The following is a 21,599-nucleotide window of genomic DNA, read 5'->3' on the forward strand; positions in this document are numbered from 1 at the left end:
AATAGTTCCTCATGTTACAGTGTAATTTTCCAAAGCTTGACTGAGCTTTTTTGGTGTTTTTGCCAAAAATAAACAAAACAGAGCCCAAGTAAAACATCTGAAACATTTTATTAAAAGCATGAAGGGACATATTCATGTCCTCAAATGGAACATAAATACAAAATATATTTATATGTACAAATCATGGCAGAGACAAATAGAAGCGTACCGGGCAATTTCTGAAAATGTTAATTCACAAAAAAAAAAAAAAAAAAAAGAAAGAAAACGTTTAACATTGCTCCCAATGAGTGTTTTTTTTTTTTGTTTTTTTTTTTTTAAATCAAAGAGGGATGAATCAGACATAACCACTAAAACTTGGTACATGATCCATCCTGGTTCAGAATTCAGGATCTTCAGGGTTCTCTGAGGTACAAAAATGAGGTATGCACTACTTTTCAATAAAAAGCAAGCCTGAATGTAAAAATGTTACTTTTTTTTTGTTGTTGCTTTTTTTTTTGCAGCAAAGAAGTTTTAAACTTAAACCCAATTAAAATTCTAAATGCTTTTCTTGATCTCTTATCCATTCAAAGCAACAAATGAGTTGAAATGCACAATAAGCTGCATCTTACTGTGCCTACTTCTACAAAAATGCCCATTTAAGGTAGAGTTTGGGAAAATTTTGATGCTGAAATTGTCTTACTTGAATTAGAATATCACAATTACAGTGTGGTCCAACAGTTACTGAAAAACAGACTCCAGTCTGCATTCCCTGCATTTCAGAGGTTACAGGAAATACAATATTTTGACCACAGGGTGGCACTAAACCAGTACTACAACCAAGAGCTTCATATGTTTCCAAATATGAAGCATCCATCTTATCCAACTGCTTGTATTTGTATGTTAATTATTTATAAAGGCAGTAAGAGTCAGTCTGTCATCAGAGGTTCAGGACACGATGGGCAGCATATAGCGTCACTTCAAAAGCCAAGCAGAAACACTAACTGGAGATGATCACAAAACGCTAACCTTAAATCTATAAGATAAGCAGCTAATTCGTATCTTTTTGGCAGCAATCTCAATTACTGCATACTGTGTGAAGAGACTGATGCATTTAATAAATGCATATCAACAACATTTAGGTTGGAGCTTACGTGTCAATTTAAATTGGTGGTTTCCAATCAAGGGAGTGGTTCTCGAACACTGGAAGGTCATTCCCGTAATACTGCTACTGCACAAGTAACACCAGTTAAGTGGTGGAATCATAAAATTTGATTGGTAAAAGCAGCATTGATCTGAGTATAACTGAGCTGACTGACATTTTGCTGAAAATTATTAGTTTCCAGATTAAGATTTCAGCAAATTTTCATCTTGCGTCTTTTTAAACACAATTCCTTGTTGTTTTCATGACTTACATGGTACCTTTCCACATTAATTGTATATATTAATTGTATAAATTCTATGCCCATTGTGTGCTTCTTTGAAAAAAAAAAAAAATAAAAAAAAATCTGAAACTTGGGGACACAATCTTTAGTCTTGGAAATTGCTGATTAAGGCATTAGATTGAGTACATATTTCATCACTTACAGTATATCGTCTTCTTTCCCAAACCGCCAAGCTTAAATCCTGCTTGTTTTTCCCGTTATGTTTACAGACATTTAGAACATAATACATAGAGCAACATCTGACAGGCCCCACCTATTGCACATGGAATTTGTCTTGTTATTACAAATTGCGTTAGTTCAGCCTTGACAGCTGTTTCTTTTCTTTAATGGTGGCCCATCCTTCCTTCCTTCCCTCCCTCCCTCAGCTTTTATTTCCTTTGACATGAAGTCATGCAGTATTATTCACCAGGTCCTAGCTGGAAAATCCACCGGGTGGCTCTGGATCAGGGGACTGAGCGTTGTCAGGGTCCTCTGTGGGCAGCTGGACACGCTGCTCATCCATACGCTTGGCCTGAACCCTCTGGATTAGACTGAAGAAGTCCTCATCAGGCACTGTGGGGGCGTGGGGGCCGGCTTCTGGTGGGGAGCACCGCTGATCGTCAATCCTGGAGGACTGAAGATGCAAATATGATTATGTTTAGAGACTGCTGGCAAATGTGATTGTTGCATCGAAACACTGAACCAATAAGGCTGCACATCTGGTGAAGAAAAAAGCAGCTCCAAAGTCCTAAAGTTAAAAAAACCATTGACAGTCATCATATGAGAACTGTGGACTCACCTGGCACTTGATAAGCATGTTGAAGAAGTCATCACTGGGTTCTTGATGATCTCCCTCACCCACTAGGTGTCCCAGGTTGTTGTGGGTAATTCTCAGGCCAGGAAGGCAACCGACATTAACCCGTTGGTCATCAAGACGTCGGCTCTGGGAGCTTGCAATCAAATCAAATAGCTCCTCAGTCTGAGGGGAAGTGGTGGCCACAGGATCTAAGAGAAGAGGAGAACCCAGTGAGTACAGATGTGTCTCTTGCTGAGATTGTTTATTCTCTAAATTTCACATATTTCATGTATCAAAGTTTTTTTGTTTTTTTTTTGTTTAGGAGTTCAGGTGTTGCTCAACTCTCACTTATCCTATAGAGATCTGCGCTAAAGATCCACTGACCTATCATCTCATTCAGGGAAGGCACAGAGTTCGCAGCACCTTCTCCACTGTCTCCGTTCTGTGGCTCATCGAGATGGCAGCGCTGGTCATCCATGCGGCTGCTCTGGAACTTGCTGAGGAGGTCAAAGAAGCAGTCTTCATTGGAGGGGTCACGGCCCAGCTTCTGAAACAAAAAGGGACACCTTAGTAAAACATTCTTGTGCTGGACAAATAAACCAATATGTTCTTCTTTCATCTGGAAATCCTGCCATTTGTCTTTGTGCTCATATCTCCAGTTAACTACATAAATGGCGGATATTGTCCCAACTCCAAAGATGCCTTTGTTCCATTTTCTATTTGTCAAAGCATTTCATCTCATACAGGTTTGTTTTATTATATCTGAAGCACTAAGGCTTGATACTTTGGTTTGTTTAACAATACAGCACAAAGCCAAGTGCAACATGTAGTTCCAAGCTAAGAGAATTCAGCTGCCTATCTTTTATTGGGTCTGCATCTAGGAAACATAATCTTTTGAATTTTAAACTCAGTGCCATTATGACTTACATAATGAGGATTTTTCAAGATGGCCAACTGGTGGAGGGGGAAAATAATGTGATTAATTCCCAATGGATCACCATCCTAGTGCTACCTGCAACTACCCTGACCTAGATACTGAAGATGAGATAATATTCTAAATCATTGTATATGAATAAATAACCCATTTACATTTAAGTGAAGTAGCTCACAGTGTAGTTTACCTGGAAAATCAGTTGGAAATATCAAAAAAATACTTCTCTTTTAAGACACAGAGTTATACCTAAATATTATAGCATATTGGACTACTGTATGTATTTGACCTAATAAGCTGAAACTGACACTTTTAATTAATTAGATATGTTTTGGTGACGTGTTATTCGAACACCAGCGGTGTTTAATTACTGTGTAACTCAGCTTATCAATGATTCAACCAATGAAAAGTCTTAAAACCCTGACAGTGCTTCATCCACCATCAAGAATTGTTCCTTCACATTGTGCTGCATCTTGTTCTGTTCTCAAATGCCACAGTCCAGATATCACACACTCAGTATAGATATGTGCTGAAGTTTTTCAACTGCAGTGGATTTTATGTATTAGGTTCGTATATTATCTGAGAAGACAAAATTGCCAACAGCAGAAGTCAGAACAGATAAAAACAAAAACATAATAAAAGAAATAAGCTTGCAATCGTATCTTCGAACAAATGAACAAAGTGAACTTTCTCCATCTTTCACTACGAAAAGTGCCTTTCCTTAGAAATTAGGTCTGTTTTGAGAAGCAGGTTACGTAGATCTCTGCGAAACTTTGTGGAGTGAGCACAGGAATCCCCTCAAATATGGAACAAATATGAACTGCTAGAATATATCAAACTGTCAAAGTAACTCTCTATGCAAACTACAACTTCATTTAATGAAAAACTTGATTACTTTGTTTCTATCAAATGGCCAAATTTTGTGTGGCATTTAAGAATCCTCCTCATATTCCACAACAAATTTCACCTTATAGTGAAAGAATTTGGAATATCCACAACATTGCAAAAAGGAATTTGATTTGCCTGAAGGTTGACAAAAAAGGTTTCAAAAGAAATTACAGGGTCAACAAAACCAGAAAAATTTCGTTATTTTGGTCATGGGGAAGATATGACACTTCTGACACCGACTAGCTGGGAAAGTGAAAATCACTTTGGATTTGTTGCTTTGCCTCCAGGAAGAGGTGAAGTATCATCGAAGACACAAGATTTACTACAAATACAAATGAATAAAATAAATACCTACACACACACAAATTGCAAATACACACTTCCACGTGTCAAGACTCAAACTGAAAAAAGTCAACAACATCTGACATATTTTTCACCGTATTCCTATTTAAGCTGTAACACACAAATAAAGTCTTACCAACGGCGCTTCTTCGTTGTCCTCCAACTATCCGAGTGTCATTTCTCTCAGAGTTCTCTCTCCCCCTCACTTTATCCACATGACCCGCTAACACCTCCTCCCCTAATTTAACCCACCACTTTACATCACTCTCGCTCCCTCTCCTCGCTCTTCCACTGTGCTCAACTCCCTCCCTCTAATTTCCACTCTTCTTTTATCCCTCTGTTTCAGCTTCTCTTAATTTTTCCATCCACTTCCCTCTCACACTCTCTCTCTCTCTCTCTCTCTCTCTCTCTGCGGCTCTCCTGCAGACCATTTTTGTCCGTTCACTCACTGTGGGAAAACAACTCATTATGGGAAGCAAAAGGGTGGGGGGGTGGGGGGGGTGACTCTTCGGAGAGGGTTGCAGTTCTGTGATCAAGGTCACATTATCAGGAGAGAGGGAGAGCTGGGGGTAAGGGGGAGGGAGGATATGGGAGAGGGGGAGAAACTGAGCATAGGAATGGGCGAAGTTACGAGTATATTGCATCCCTGCAGAGAGTACACTAAAAATGACTACAACCACCAATACCTGAACTGAATTTTTAAAAACATAAATGACAAATACAACAGCACTCTTTTTCAAAGGTTGTTGTTTTTTTTTTTTGTTTGTTTTTTACTACCTTTCACATTAAAATTGTTATTTACTTGCTCTTTGCACATTAATCAGCTGTGACTTATAAACAGTTTGTATCCTGTGTCCTTGGCCCCCTGGTATCTGAGTGGATCTCCTCACTTCCCTCTCTGTACTGTCCAATTAATCAAGTAGGCCAAAGGGACAGAGAGAAAGAGAGATAGTGAGGGACATGTGATGATGAAAGAAAGAAAAGAGATAGAAAAGAGGGAGGGAGATAGAAAGAAGTCTGGAAATGAAATCATTCATGTGTGTGGGAGGAGGAGACAGTGACCAACAACCACTCACATTCAGACCTACAGACAATTTAGAGTCACCAATTAACCCAAACATGATATCTTTGAATGGTGGGAGGAAACCCACACAGGCACAGGGGGAACATGTAAACGCTGCACAGAAAAGCCTGAGGTCGGGAACCGAAGCTACAACCTTCTTGTTGTAGGGCAAAAGGGCTATCCACTCTGCTGGCATGCTGCCCCTTAAGTTTTTATGATTCTTAAAAATCTAATTGGTCTAACCAGGTCTGTGCTGAAACTTACTTATGTCTACATCTTCAATATGGATCATCATCTTCAAATTTTTTGACTTAAAACAGGCAGCTTTACATTCGATCTCCTCGCATTACATCATATACTTAATGGGGCATCATGTTATTACTGAGTACTGAGCCAATTTGATCATAATTGATGGCTTCACGTTAGTGCAGCATTTATGTTGTAACTGGTCCTGAGGATACTTCCTCATGACGTCACACAGTAAATGTCCCTCTGAGTTTACACACACACACAGTGGTCTCAGAAAGATTAGCATATTTGAAAAGGGGTATATTTCAATGACAGCAGGATTACCAGCATTTAGTTTTGGATGCTATTTCCAGTCCCTTGTGATGAACTATCATCATGCAGCCCAGTAATTTCTGCCTCTTTCTAGGATGTTAGCCTCCCGATTACAACAATTAGCATTGGCACAGAATCGGGCTGTGATTAGGGGCCATTGGGACACAGAAGTTTAGGGATACCACAGCTGTGAAAAGGCTTCTTCTTCCAAATCTAGTTCATAGCAAATGGATCACTGTTATAATGAGAAGATACCCTTACACTATAGCTGACATCTGACATCATACCTACAAGCTCCTGGGAAATTAAAAGTAACGTTCCCATTTTAAGCTCTCTAATTTCTCTCCTCTTCTCTTTAAAGCACAAGCCCTGAGGACATATTGGGCAAGAGATGAACAGCAGCAAAAAAAGAAACTTGACTTTCTCTCAGACTCTAAATTAAGTAGCTAGAATATCTTTCTTAGATTTAAGAAAAATATGAACAAGAGGCTATCAATATTTTTGTGTGTTTTGGTGCTGCTCTGGTATTGAATTTCATTTACATATATATGCGAGCGTGCAACTATGAAATGTTGATATATTACATACATGTTATTCAAATTAGAAATTAGAATAATTTAATAATTTGTATATGGTATATCTTGCTCATATATTTGTGTTTAAATATGCTTATATTGTAGACTTATGTTACCTAAAAACATCAATCCCAGGTTGGGAAGATAGACATGCTTAAAATGAATGAGATTATAAATAAGAAAAAGATGGTGCTATATGTTGAAATTTGATTTACTGGTAAGAGTACACTATGTCTTGCTCACTGTCTTGGTGATAGGTGGGTGAGGAGATCCCATTTAGTTGGATAAGCTTTACGACTGGAAACAATGGGAAAGGGCTAACCTGGCTCTATCCTGTCATAACAGAGTGGATAGCACGTAACACATTGGTCCAATGTGTCTGAGTGAAGGTGAGTAAAGACCAAAACAGAAAAAAAAAAAAGACAAGGCAGCAAAGGTACACCACTCACTGGTGCTGGAGGCGGGACTTGCACAGTGATGTCATCAGTGTCTACAGGAGAGTCCAACCACGGCCTTTCATCTGACGACTGACTGTCAGGATAGCCTTTCCTCTTCCCAGGCTGAGACAGCTGACTCTTGGATCTCCGGGGTATACTTTCCAATTCTTGGTTTTCACCATTCTGCAGTACAGGAACATATTAGTGAGGGTCTGATGACTGTGTGGGGATCTCATTTACATTTACAGCCACATTTTCCTATGGTGTCTGATACTGAAACCAAGAGAGAGAGAGAGAGAGAGACACATCACCTTATCTGAAGAATATTTCCACAGTTCTACACTGTCCATGCTGTTCCTCTTAGTGAATTTGGGTCTCGCTCCTATAGAAAAAAAAAGAGATGCGTAATTAAGCATAACAGAAATATTTTGCAACTTCAGAAACGCTCATGCAATTTACTGTAGAAAAAAATGATTTCATATGTTCCAAGCTCCTCTTTTGTCTTTTTGTCAGTAGTGGTTCCATCATGCCCTCTGTGGCTGTGAGTTCGAGGCAGACTACTGGACAAACAGTCTGAAGAAGAGTATATTTGCCAATTCTGCACCAGAGAGGGAAATGTAGAATCTTGGTGTGAGTGTTTGGCTGGAGAAAAGTTAATGAAAGCAAACATCACCACCAAAAGCCAGAATGATTGAACAAAAATCATACAGCCTTGCCTGCCATGCTTTATTATATTTATCATAAAGAGTTTGGAAATCCTCTGTTATTTCAGGTCATCTGAGTGGAATGGATAATAATCAATGTTCAAGACAGGCTGTGTTTTAGAAAACACATGCACCTTCCTTCTTGTTACTTCCAGCCAAAAGAATACTCATCTTACCCCAAATGCCCTTTCTCACAGTCCCACTTAGCTCAGACATAACAGATAATGTTTATCTGTTATGTCAAGTTAGTTTTTCATCTAACATGGCCACATTGTGTACACATGCAAAAATATGAGCTTGAGAAAAGTTTACAGAACACTATGCCCAATAAATGATCTGTACAATTTGAGCAATTTCCTAGAGCATGATGGCAATTTCTTTAAAACAGAAAAAAAGAAAAAGAAGTTCAGCTCCAAGACAGGAGACTCATCATTTCACTTCTGTTAAATGACACCACGTGATAATTTGGTTTATTTACATCTATTGTTGAAGATTAATTCTAACATTTGAAAAGATGAACAATCTATAGTTGGAAAAAAAAAAAAGATAAGAAGTACAAGCATTAATTTTCAAACAGAATTCAACCAAAGTAAAGATAATGTTTGTGTTAATTAGATAAAATGAATAATTTCTGAGTTTAGTAGCACTTTTACTAAAGAAGAAACACACTTAGATTAATATATCATGAAAATGTAATATTATATTTGTCTTTCACCGCATCTCATTATCTGAATTAGTGGGGACGTTAATTGTGTCACAATCTATTGACATAGTAATAACAAGAGACGTCAAGTGTCTATTTGTCACATCCTTTCAGAGTTGTGACAAACATACTTTAAATCATAAACTCTCACATCAAATTGTGTAAAATTGTTTATATATGTGTTGACCTAAAATAAAATTAAATGCTAATATTCCATCCAAAAGGTAGAAAGAACTTTTAGACAAACCTTGCATCTCAAACTCTGAACTAGAAGGTGAGAGGTCACTGTCATTGACACCCAGAGCCTCCATCAGCTGCTCCACATTCATTCTTGCTGTCAGTTCACCATTTCTGTCTCCGATCTGAGACGGGGACAAAGACACAAAGTCACAGGCAATTTTATTTGTATAGCACATTTCCTATGGCAAGCATAAACTCAAAGTACTTCAGGATAAAAGCAAGGATACAGAAGGGAAATAAATTAGCTCACATACAAGAAAACATACAAATGACAAATTTTACAAATGATTTTATTCATTCATTTATCTTTTTTATTGCTGACTTTAGGAACATGTCTCACTTCTTTTGAGATGTCCAGGTGCTTTCGGGCATAATGCAGAGCTTGTTTGTGGTTCCCCAAAGACACATATGCATTTCCCAGACTCCAGCAAGCACGGCCCTCACCGACCCTGCAGAGTCATGGACATACACACTTAATTAAAACAGGAAAATAAAAAATGCTCTTCTGCCTCCGTATGTTTTTGTGGGTATTCCAGATATTGTTGAGGCTCACTCTACCTATCAGTAAGTTCCTGGGCAATGTACAGGTGTTTCAGGTGATATTCTATGGCCCTCTCATATTGCTGCAAAAGAGTGTAGGTGTTTCCCAAGCTGTAACAGGCCTGAGCCTCCATCACCTGGTCCCTCAGCTGCCTGGAGAGTTGTAGAGTTTTCCTAAGAAAAATAATGGTTGATTAAAGGGCAGTACAGGAAAATGAATCTGCAGAGGATAATATAGAGAAAAGCTTTTTTAATTTAGCAGAAATGTGTTAATTTCACCTTCCATCCACTAGATGTCAGGCTAGCTTCTTTCCTTACCTATAGTACTCTGTAGCTGTGTTGAACTGGCCCAGGAATATTAGGGCATTGCCAAGGTTACTGTAGGCCCTCCGTTCTGCTGCTTTGTCCCCAAATTCTTTGGCAATGGATAATCGCTGTGAATGACAAAGCAGAAATGTCAAATCAAATCAGTATGACACAATAGCAAGGATGTTTATTCTTTTTAGAAGATAAGTTAAATCAAATGCTCTTCTCAGAACAGAGACTCAAGTTGTCCTCCGCCATACTAACCCACTGGGCATTGGTGAGTCTTGCTATTTTGCATGTAAAATTTTAGTCATACTCAAGTCTGAGAAAAGGCAAACTAGATAAGAGCCTTTCTCAACACTGAGTTGGTGCCTTCCCTGTAATACACAGCAGTATAGCACCTAGAAGCTTCAAGTTCAACGTAGGAAGCGTAGAATTAAGATCTCCACTGAGACCAATTTCAAGCAACATAGACCAATCTTTAGAGAGAGAAAAAAATCCAATTTATAGCAAATTATCCCGAACGGCTTGATGATTTCACGGGTTGTTCAGAATTTTGTGGCATCATGCTGACAAACCAGAAAACAGACGGGTGAAAACTTGACTTGTTTGGAGGGAATGACTAAGATTTAAAAATAAGTGTATTTTACTGATTGTTAACAGAGTTATTTGATGACAAATTAAGTAGCCACTCATTATTCACTGTTTACAAGGAACAGGGTGATGAGGACACACTGGAAGTTTATGATGTGGTGCTGTGGCCTCAGACAGGAAGCTCACACTCAGACACAGCTGGTCAGGGGGTGTAGAAAAGACCAACCAAACACATAAAAACATAATGATGAACATTCATATTTTCCTAATTTTACTTCCATTGTGATGAGGTCCATTTCCTGCTCAAAATTCTGCAGAAAATTTCACAACCAGTCACAAAGTCACTGAACAGCTGTGAGGTCAGCGACCTTGTATCACAAGGTCAGCTCTGCTGACAGAAGGACTCTGTTCTGTGCTGTTCTGGCACAACAACAATGGCCAATAGCGCATGTGATGCGCTGCAGTAGCATGAATATGACGCTAGTAAATATTGTGGATTTCGCACCTGACGGTGGAACTTGATCGCTTCAACAAAGTTTCCCAGCAGGTAGTGGGTGTTGCCCAGATTTCCATAAGCTCTCCCCTGAGCAGCTCGGTCTCCAAGTTCTTTGACCAAACACAAGTTCATCCTGCAGAAAAACGTAGACACCAATTTACTTGATGATATTTTAGCAACACATTTTAATTACAACTACGCATCAAGCCATTTCTCTAAATACTGGTATAAAACAATTCCAAACTGATTACTTGTTTAGTTACTAGATTTTTATTTTGCTTGCATTTAATAAATAATTATAGAAAGAAATATTATTATTACGAATATTGACAGAATTTCTACCACTTGTTGTTAAACAGCTGTTATTTTTCGCTATCAAACTGTTTTACATCCATGGGGCTACAGAGATATTCTAACAGTTTAATTTGGATTATAATGGGCCTTTTCCACAAAAAAATGTAAACATCAAAGTATGTCATTGTTTTTAACGTCTAAGCATTTTGTCATTACATAAAAATGGGACAAATTCAACTGGACCGATCATGAATTAAAAAGTTTGCAGTACTTCTGAGCCTGTATGTCGTGATAGTGAAGTTGTGTGTGGTGACATCTGTGTTTTATATTTTTTCTTCACAAAATGCTTTTTTCCAACTAAACTGAGTGACCCGAGGACACATCTGGCAAGACTGCCAAGTTCTGTGGCAGCAAGAAAGATTTTGTCAGAAGAATAACAATCCATTCAGAATTTCAAAAAACTTGGCTATGGAGTGAATTAGTTGGAAAGAATCTCTTTCACCCAAATTTGACCCCTGAGGTTTACCAGAGGGCATGTGAAATGCCACAAATACAGGGTGAATCCCTCTGTGGTCAGATGAGAATACATTGAAATCTTCAGCAGCAATGTAAAGTGACATTCTGTTGAAAACTGATACTCATCTTCAACTTATCAATTCTCACAGCGTCCCATCTGTGAGATACAACAGTGACAGCACGCTGCAGCGCAGTAAAGTAAATGTTATTCTGCACATGAGGGAGCAAGAGCTTTCAATCGGGTGGTTCATTTCACAGCAAAATGACGTCTTTTTCTTGAAATAGTGGTGCGGCTAAAGCTAAAGCTAGGTCACAATTTACAGGTAAAAAAAAAGAAGACAGGTACAGATGTGTGAAGGTGTAACAAGACAATGTTGGACCAACCGCTTGTGCTAATTGATGGGACTTTTCTGTGTATAAAAAGTCCCACTTTTGTGGATTTATTTTACCGCCAAACAAACTAAAATTTAGCTATTACACATGTGTGTTCTTTACATTGACAACTGAACATACTCGTAGAAGCCAGTGGCTCTTTGCAGTGTTTCTCTGACATCAGGAGGCAGGTCCCCTGGTTCCTGGGTGCACCCCCATAACTGCTGCTTGCCCTTAGCGTGAAACACATTCCCTATGTTATACAGAGCTCTGGCCTCTCCAACCTGCAGGCAGAGAATAGAGACATACAGAGAAGGTAAAGTCTGCAGAAAGATCTTTTAGCGTGTGTGTGTGCAGATTTTCAGCAAAAAGAACGCATGTTACCTTGTCACCTTGCTCCTGAGAGATATCCAGGTGTCTTTGACAACACACCACAGCCTCATCAAAGCGCCCTAACACTTTTAATGTATTACCAAGGTTTCCACTGGCTTTCCCCTCTCCAATTCTGTCTCCTATTGTTCTGAGAAAACAACAGAAAAATTAAGTCACGGGGGAAAAGACTATAGCTTTTCTATGTTAAGAGTTCATTTAGTTAAACAACAGCCATTAAGACAACAAGATTCATTTGGGAGATGTTGCATTGCATGTTTGTAATTGGCTGCTTACTTTCTAAGACTTGTTCCCTGCAGCCCTGGTGAGACAGTAATGTAACAAGGTAAATCTCCCCAGGGCCTTTAATCACTTCCCTGCTGAAGCACCAGCTGCACTCACAGCAGGGGAGTGGATTACTCATTCAAGCTAAATATCCAGCTGCTAGCTGTTACTATATGAAAGTCCCCTGACTTTTTCATGGAATTCACAGTCAACACAACAGAATCCCTGATTTTTTGATCCATCTGATAGTAGAAGAATAGTGCATAAATTCTTTTGCAGACAGTAACCTGGATTCTTCTCCTTCTACACATCAAATAGAAGAATCATTTGCTGAAAGAGTGAAGCAGATTACAGCCTTTGCTTCATAAATGTAGTCAAATATGTTGCTTTATCAATTGGCTAAAATTCTGAAGAAAAAGAAAATCATGAGCATTTCTTTTGAAATTAATTTCATTCAGGGCTTCAGTTTGTAACTCATCAATACAAACTGGTCACAGTTTATATTCATTCAATTTGCCTGTTGCTATAAGTTTCTTTTGTTGTGAAGATGATACTGTAAAGTTTCTCAGTGCCTGTGTGGAACGTTGAGATTAATAAATATATACTTGCTGTATTGAAAACAAATGTTGGATTACTCAAGAGTGCTGAGCTCACCTGGCTAAGGTAAGGTCGTGTTTGTGGTATTCCAGGGCTTTGCCGTACTCCTTGAGGTAGAAGTAGGCATTGCCCAGCTGGCTATAGATTGCACTGAGGGTCTTCAAGTCTTCTGTGCCGACCTGGACGGCAGCTTCGAAAAACGCTGTACCCCCTTTAAAGTCTCCAGCCTTGCACAGCCGCTCTCCTTCCAAGGCCAACTCCAAGCAAGAGGCCTCCATCCTAAATGTGGCGCGCACACACAAAGAAAAAACACAGAAAACAGTCTCAGCATGTGGGGCACTTTCAGAGACAGAACAGTTTAGTGAAATGCCCACTTACTACAGTGGCATTGCAGCTTCTGCACAGTAAAGTACAAACTGGCCAGTATCACCATGACGACAGGTTCTGTAGCCATATTTGTGGATTGTTGTCTTAGCAACTGAGTCTCAGCTTCAAGATGAGAAGGATTTACAGAGATATCATTCTTGCATGTTCATTCAGCGACATCAAGCTGATTAAGGTGCTCGGATCACCCCACTGTGAGTTAACAAGACTACATAAACTTCACACTTTATGTATGATGAAGCTTTTAGTAAAAATATTACTGACAGTCATTTACCCATGATTCAACAGTCTGTCAACATAGGAAAAAAACTGACACAGAGTCAGCCCTTTACAGCCAGACGTATCAAAGGAATGGATATCATGGCATAAACTGACTGATGTACAGAGTTTGCGTCATTGAGTTTCATCTTTTCATCTCAGTACATTTTCTGAAATAACGTTTCACCGTGTCTTAGTCCTTTCTGGTAGGGCTGCCATTACTCTAATTCAGTTCTTTACACTGTCAACTGGACAGACTCTTAAAAGCCTGTGGCTCTTCTGGCCATACCTGTGTTTTTGCCTGGTTCGTGTTTTGTCCACATACACCTGTAGCTCCAAGTGTAATGGCCGCAGCATAGCTTGAGGTCTGGGTCCATGGTGGACCAGCCTGCACATAGCCCTCTCTGCTCCAGTCAAAGGGCAAGGCTCGGCTGCCATGATGATAGGGGCTAACAAGAGCTAGCTAAGTCCAGAACTCTGAGAAATCAGCAAGTCTTCACTTATTTTAGTGTCACTGATATCATCACTGCTATTTTTGGTGTTATCAGGTGACATCACTCATTAAGAAGAAATTTCCAGCTATGAATATAAAGTCCACAGAATGAGTCCAGTAGAATCCACAATGTCAGCTGCGGTGCTGCAAACCTGGACACTTTCCAGTTGGAAGTGCTGCACACAGTCTGCGATCGGCCAAGAATCACATCTGCTTTTCAGGTTTCCAGAGTGCTCCAAAAACAGAACAATAGACTGTCTACTCCTGAAACCGAGACGACCACGAGGGAATTGTTGAAAACTCCACAAAAGAGCGAGCCCAGTTAGAAATGTAGTAATATTTGTTAATCAAAAGTCCATGGAGGGAATGTTAAACTCATCCAAGAAGATTTAACCACAAGGTTAAGATGCCAGCGATCTTACATCATTCAGCTCCCCAACAGAAATAAATCCCCTCTTTTTATCCTCCTCTACCTGCCCTCAGCTGTGACAGCAACAACTATTGTTGTGCTCTGTCATTATGAGCCACGTTTTGAAAGAGGGAAGGTATAATGTGGGGAACGTTCTAGGTCACCGCAGGGGGACAGCTGGTGACGACAAAGCGGGTGCAGCACTTCTAAGCTTGACCACCGCCCCAATGGGAGACAGAGAGGAAGGAGGAGAGAGGGAGAGAACGGTTAATCCAGTAGCCCGCATCTCCTTGGTAGAAACCAACACAGCTCAGTGAGTGGCCCGGACTAATCCAACTATCTGCTGACACTAGCAGGAACATTATTAGGTCACTGGCCATGACGAGTAAGACTGGGTGAAGAGGAGGTGAGGCCTTCAATGACAAGGCTGCACTTCGATGTATGTTTACATTTATATTTTCAAATTCGATAAGAACTATTCACATATGAGCATTTGCTTAGGCAAATGTCCTGTAATTATGTTTTATTGTTTCAGCACTGTCCTTACTTTTTTCTGTATGTTCCCTGTATGTATGTAAAGCACTTTGAATTGCCTTTGTGTATGAAATGAGCTGTATAAATAAACTTGCTGAGCTTTGCTTTGTCTGTTATTTGTCCTTCAAAAATGTGAAATGAAATGATCTAACTTCTCTCCTCGTTCATGACAAATGACTTTTGCTGTTCTTGGAGAAAGATATCTAAGCCCTTAGGGCAACAAGTACTCCAGAAATTTTATCACAAGGAAGGGAGGAAAGTCATCACTTTGCAGGACTACTTGGATGAATGGACGGCACATAGGGAGGAGGTATGAAGGAGAAGGTAGACTAAAAACTCCACATTTACTCAGTAATCTCAAGAATCATGATGGCAGTGCAGAGTAAAGTTCCTCTGTTGTTCCTTGAACAGCAGAAATGTTTTTGGAGGTCGTGCAGAAGATGAGGTGGAGGCTATAAAGACAGTGAGTCCAGCTGTAGATTGTTAAGCGCTCTTTGAAAACCTCTGATGAATTGTAAAACTTTTTGTGGGAAATGGCTGCAGCTTTAAGTAAGTCTTGCGACATAATTAAAAATCTTGTGCATCACTAAAAATATGTGGATTAGTGTGCGTGTTAAATGGAAGACTAAGAAATGTAAAAAAAAAAAAAAAGGTGGACATTAAAGGAAACAGGCAAAGCAGAGGCTGAAAAACGTGTTTTAGCACGCATGATGATTTTGACAAAGTGAATTTACGTCCTGTAGTCTTTGTGGTTGGTGGAAGAATGAGTCTGTGCAGTTTGCCTTTCTCTCCTCTGATTACTCTTCTAATTGGTCTGTTTGGGAGACGTACAGCCCATAACAGCCTTCCTGTGGTCTAAGAACAGACCAGAGCCATTACCATGGCAGTACAAAGTACATGCAACATATTAGACAGGTTTCAGGCAGGAAGTTGGAGGTCAGACTGATGTTCGTGTGAAAGAAAGAAAAATCATTATGGCAACAATGAGCCTTTGCCAAATGGTGAATCATCTAAATACATGAATATTAAGAGGTAGGCTTTAAGGTAAGAATTAGTTGTACTTATGAGCACAAACACCCAGCATCATGTTTATGACACTGTCGCCAAGTGCTTGCTCATCGGGGATCTGTTGGGTCTCTTTAAATAATTGTATACAGAGTTTGGTCTAGACCTGCTCTATATGTAAAATGCCTTGATGTAACTTTGGTATGATTTGGCGCTATACAAATAAACCTGATTTGATTTGATTTAATTTCCGGAATTGGTAGTGGGGAAAAAAAAAACAAACTTAAAATGTCACAAAATGGTTACTGAAACATAGAACAGCTTAGATATAATAAATGACTAAGAGTTGCTTGGCCAAACACTGGAAATGAACAATGTTACATCAACTGAGGTTAAGCGCTAGCACTGTAAAACCTGATCATAGTCACATTTATAAATGTGACTATACAGTTCCTATATTCACTGAGGAAGACAACCCATCCCCCTCCATAGAATCCACAAACTACCCCCCCAAAAAAAAAAAGTGTGAGTGACATGTTATTTTATGAATGAAGAACCAGTGAAACTCCGCTCCACCCGGCACACACTTCCGAGTATGACGTGCAACAGCTTTGACTAATATTCAACAGGCAGGCTCTGCCAAACAGACTAAAACGAAGTTGTTAGTGGTCACAATCCATTTAACAAACCTTCATGTGATAAAAACAGTTTCTCAAATGAAGCACACCCCTGACCAGAATGGCACAAACCCAAATCAGTGTGAGTCTGTGCTTTGTGTTTCAAGCTGTGCCGAATACTTTGGCTTCCACACAAAACCTTTATAGAAACTGTGTAGTGCACCCCATGACAATTTAAGCCTGTCTGAATGTCTGCTACAGTTGGCAGGGCAGGGTAATCAAAACAGGCATATAAGCTATTAGAAAATTATTTTCCAACTGTAATTAATGTTCATATATGTAACAACCTGAAAAAGGAAATCTGACCCAATAAGAAATTGATTATATTGTTCTGGAAGAATTTCTTTTTTTTTTTCTTTTTTTTTTTTTAACTTGTTCCGTTTGCAGTTCTTCCTTTTTTTTGTAGACCCTTCATCCATATTTTAGGTTCTGCACTATTCTTCGTATGAGTCTTGGCTTAGCTAAGAAACTCTGTGCTCTGAGTGGTAATCCAGCCATAATTACAGAGTGCCACGGCTAGTTGTCAGGGAAACCAAAGAAAAACTCTCCAGGAATGTTTTTTCCTCTTGCAGTTCATGTCTCATTCAGAGCAGAGACGGCTCTTTCTTTCATTTTTATTCTCCATTATTCTGTTTCCCGTAGCTTTTCACCCAGACATCAGCAGTGGTATTAATGGAGTGGCCTCATCTGATAAGGTTATAGAAAATACTGGGAGAAAATAAAACCAAAAAAGGAATTATAACAAACAAAATAAGTAATACTACTAATAATACATATATCCATAATCACACATAAAAAGGCTTACAGGGGCCATTATAGGATAAAAAGCAAACATGAGACCATATATCTTAAAAACAACAGATAGAAAATTAGGAGCAACAATAGGACACAGAGGCAATGCTATAAAATTTTTAAAACCTTCACTAATACTAAAATTTTATGGAAAAATCAGACAGAGGATCAGACCATAAATCGCTTCTTATAAAGAGACTTAAATGAAACAACGGACCAAGCCAGACCTTGCTCCATGGGTTTGTTTTGTTTGTTTTAGTGGGGAGGTTTTTTTTGTTTGTTTGTTTGTTTGTGTTCCAATTCACCCACAAAGTTTTGATAAAAACCATTCATGGGCTGTGCTAGTGATGCACACCCATCACTCCGAATATGACATAATTAAGCATTTCAGATTTTGACTGCAAGGTTTCACCTTCTCATTCAAATGAATAGGAAAGTGTGTCCAAACCTTTGGCCTGTACTGTATAAGCATTCATTTCCAAAATTCAAGACAGTCTTCCAGAACGGTATGTCATGGATCAAATGACATGTCCCTTTTCAATGTCAGGCATTCATCCTTTAACAATGAATTGGCATTTAACGAGATATTTTTGACTGCAGTAAATTCTGGCTGATCTAGATGGATAACACAAGTTTAAAGATACTTTCACAGTGTCCTCTTTCCACAGGCTGATGGTGTAACATTCAGGACATTTCCAGAATATATTTTAAAGCAATTGTTTGTTGACAGATCGTTAAAGGACAACCCACACAGGAAAGGTCATGTGTTTATGTCTTTGACTTCATCTGTTAAAATAGAGGGAAAGCAATGGCAGAGGGCAGATCTGGCCGTAAGACCATAACCAGAACTTTGACTCACTCTTGTGTATTTATCTTTGTGTGTCTGTCAAGGACTTCACAACCTTGCAGGGCTTTTGAAAGTCACTTCACAACTAAACAGGCATTCCCAGTAGCCTGCTTTGTGTCACAGACACTGCACTTAAAAGTCTGTTCTGTTAAATGTTTGTTAGTTTAAAAATGTTTGTAATTTAACTTTGTGAAAAAAAAAAAAAAAAAAATATATATATATATATATATATATATATATATAGTTTCAGGTATATGTTATGTATATGTTAACTAATATAGTGTATGTACCCCCACAAGTGAAAGAGCAAGATGTTGCTAGTTAATGACTTTGCTGTTGACTTAAACTTTTAAGTAAACTGGAGATTCTTTCTCCAAAATCATTCCTTTTTAAGAAAATCAACATTTGACCAATTGGTACACAATGGCCTAAGTTTTTGTGTCAGTCCTTGTTCATCTTGTCTTTTCTACTTGACTACTAGCAAACTTGTGGAAGTCCCGATCTAATCAGTATTAAAAGTGAGTAATTTTCACGAAAAGGCTCTGAACATTTCTTTCACCAGTTCATCTAATCTTGATCATCTGTGTCTAAAATACTGCACAATTCAGCAAACAGCTGCATTATTCAATCGATGGATTTGACAGAACTTTAAAAGGAAACTTGATCAGTGATTAAACATGTCCATGTCAGTGTTCGGCATCGAAAACTTAACAATTAATGCTTTCTATCTAACAGTTCTCAGCGAAAAGAATGAAAACGCTGATGATACAAGAGAGGACAGGAGATGCCAATGAGACGGCAGGCGCTCATCCCATTTACCCCAGTGTGCAAAAACATGGGGTAACCCTGCTAACACTTCCGACCCACATCCTCTGTGCATCACTTTGTGTTTAGTTGGTGTGATCTCCAGTCTCTGTTTCTCTGTTACAGTCGTCCTTCAGTCCACATCTCTGGAGGCTCCTCTCAGTCTGCACATTCCAGCCACAACAGCTCAGTGACCCATGCCAGGAATGAGGCTTGGAGCTGGGCTCTGGCTGAAAACCGTGGCTGGGTCTTGGGCTTTAAATCACTGAGAGCTGCCCCCCCACCACCATACCTCAGCTTGGCTCCTCCTTTAGTAAGCAAAGCCCTGAGCTGGCAGCTTCTGCACTTCTCCTATCAGCCGCTCCCTTTTCCCCCTCCCTGCCTTGGGTTAGGGTTCGGTGTCGGTGTGGGTGTCCTACCTTGAATGCAGCCTCTTGCTGGCCGGGTCCTGGTCCTGGTCCACGCCGTTAGCGGCGGCAGACTGAGCCATGGCCCCGCCGCCTCTGAGCTCCGTTCCTCCCGAGTTATTTCCTCCAGAGGCTGCCGCAGCTTTCCTCCCTCCCTCCCTTCCTTCCGTCCTTCCGTCCTTCCCCTCTGTCTGGTTGTTCACCCCTCTCTCCCCCTCTCCCCTTCCTTCATTCAGCACGGTAATGGCAGCTGCTGAAGGGAAGGGAGCAAATAAACCATTACAAAAAAAAAAAAAAAAAAAAAAGAACGACGGAAGGAAGCACGAGGCCCCGCCCACCCGGAAAACGTCACGAGCCGTGCTGCCGAAACTGTGTCACACACATTAACGGAAACAATTCATTCATAGAAATAATTATAATAATAATAACAATAAAAGACACAAACTTGGTGTTATAACTTTCTAACCTCCTTCACGGAGAAACCCTCCAACACACACACACTTTGGGCTGAGGGTGTCACCTCCATCCGTGACGTCACAGATTCCCAGAGTCCACCTGGGTTCATTGCTTACTTTGCTTTTACACCCTATTATGTGATATGTCAGATACTATACGTGTCCAAGTTCCAGTGTGAGGTTTAATAACTCAGTACAGTAGCGCCACATGGCCTGGATGAGTCCAACGAGCCCCCTTAAAATGATCTGGACTTTACTCACTGACAATAAACGTAAATGTTTTCATGTCTATCAGCTACACTATACTCTCAAAGGGCAACTGAATGCTCTGCATTTTTTTTTATTTCATGGCCTGAAGAAATGCTAAATGCTAAACACAAAAAGACAGTAATATCATGGCCTCATTATGCTCGTTGGCAACACATGCAAACCGCAACTGTGATCAGACTTTGATTGCTTTTGCTAAGCATTGTTGCATGGAAGTATTTTTTGTCTCAATTTCACCCACACAAAACCATTTAAAAGAGCCAGCAACACAACTATACAAACTTGTATTGTGTTGTATTGTACACTCATAAATATGCCACATGACTAACATATGCTTGTGTGATCATGTCTGAGCTCATAATTCATTCAAACTTGTTGAGAAAATGAAAAACAACACCTGAAAGTGTTGGCAGTATTGGGACGTGCAGTCTGCAGCTCTGTCTGGTTTCCCAGAGTACGCCTTGCCCCCAGGTTCTCTCTCACCTCCTGGGTGGTGGCAAGCCACTCGGGAGCTGCTCGTAGCCTCAGGGTCAGTTGTGCAACAAGACGAACAGGGCAAAGTCGTGTGACAACGCTCCTCTTTCACGTTAGGGAGGGAAATATACCTCTGGGCTATTTTGTTTACCCATCTGCCACTGCAACCTGGAAAACGAATACCTCCCTCATCAATGACTAAACATACCATGAGAAGGATCTTTCTTCATTATGTCATTTTGAGCTGCTGATCGCGCTCATAATTCTTAGAAGTGGTAACACAGCCTTATTCCTGCAGTTGAGGCCAATTATGCTGCACAAGAAAATGAATGAAACCTAGTAATCCTCAGGAAAACTGATTGAGATATAAATTCATAGCCTTTGTGATTTTTTTCTCAGGGCGTTATGAGCCTGCTCATGTCCGTTTGCTGTTTGTCAGCTGGATTTCAAAAAACATGTTGAAACTGTTACTATACTGAGAAGTATGAGGTACAGAGGCAGGAAAAACAAACTTTTCCTCAGAGCTCTGGTGTATGTATGTTGTTGTCTATTGTCTATTGGCTCTGGTTGATAAAAAGTAAAATTACGCTCTAAATCGTAATAAATAAAACAACTGTCATATAAATCAGTTTGTGGGATGATGCAGTTCACATATGAGCTCTCTGTAGTGCCCAATGTTCACCATAAGATGGCAGTATGTACTAATAAAGGACAAGGCTAAGGCACTGAACGTGTTTCTCATTGCTGGAGCATCACAGGGGCTGTAAAGGAAACTAAGCTCCTG

General features: G+C 39.7%; 1 protein-coding gene across 2 annotated transcripts; it reads right to left on the minus strand.

Annotated features, from left to right (window-relative positions):
- Positions 1 to 284: 284 nt before the first annotated feature.
- Positions 285 to 19,786, minus strand: gpsm1b (G protein signaling modulator 1b). Of its 2 annotated transcripts, none has more exons than XM_029515576.1 (14): positions 19,632 to 19,786; positions 13,067 to 13,288; positions 12,143 to 12,278; positions 11,900 to 12,042; positions 10,586 to 10,709; positions 9,499 to 9,614; positions 9,199 to 9,354; positions 8,981 to 9,089; positions 8,648 to 8,762; positions 7,305 to 7,375; positions 7,006 to 7,176; positions 2,581 to 2,740; positions 2,200 to 2,405; positions 285 to 2,034 (listed from the first exon to the last, which is right to left on the minus strand). In XM_029515576.1, the coding sequence occupies exons 1-14, from the start codon at positions 19,700 to 19,702 to the stop codon at positions 1,834 to 1,836; spliced, it is 2,001 nt and encodes a 666-aa protein (XP_029371436.1). In that variant the 5' UTR covers positions 19,703 to 19,786; the 3' UTR covers positions 285 to 1,833. The 2 variants fall into 2 exon arrangements, with proteins under 2 accessions (XP_029371436.1, XP_029371435.1); XM_029515575.1 differs by having other exon boundaries at positions 2,581 to 2,743.
- Positions 19,787 to 21,599: the final 1,813 nt, after the last annotated feature.

This window comes from Echeneis naucrates, chromosome 12, assembly GCF_900963305.1.
Source record: "Echeneis naucrates chromosome 12, fEcheNa1.1, whole genome shotgun sequence".
Lineage (NCBI taxonomy): Eukaryota > Metazoa > Chordata > Actinopteri > Carangiformes > Echeneidae > Echeneis > Echeneis naucrates.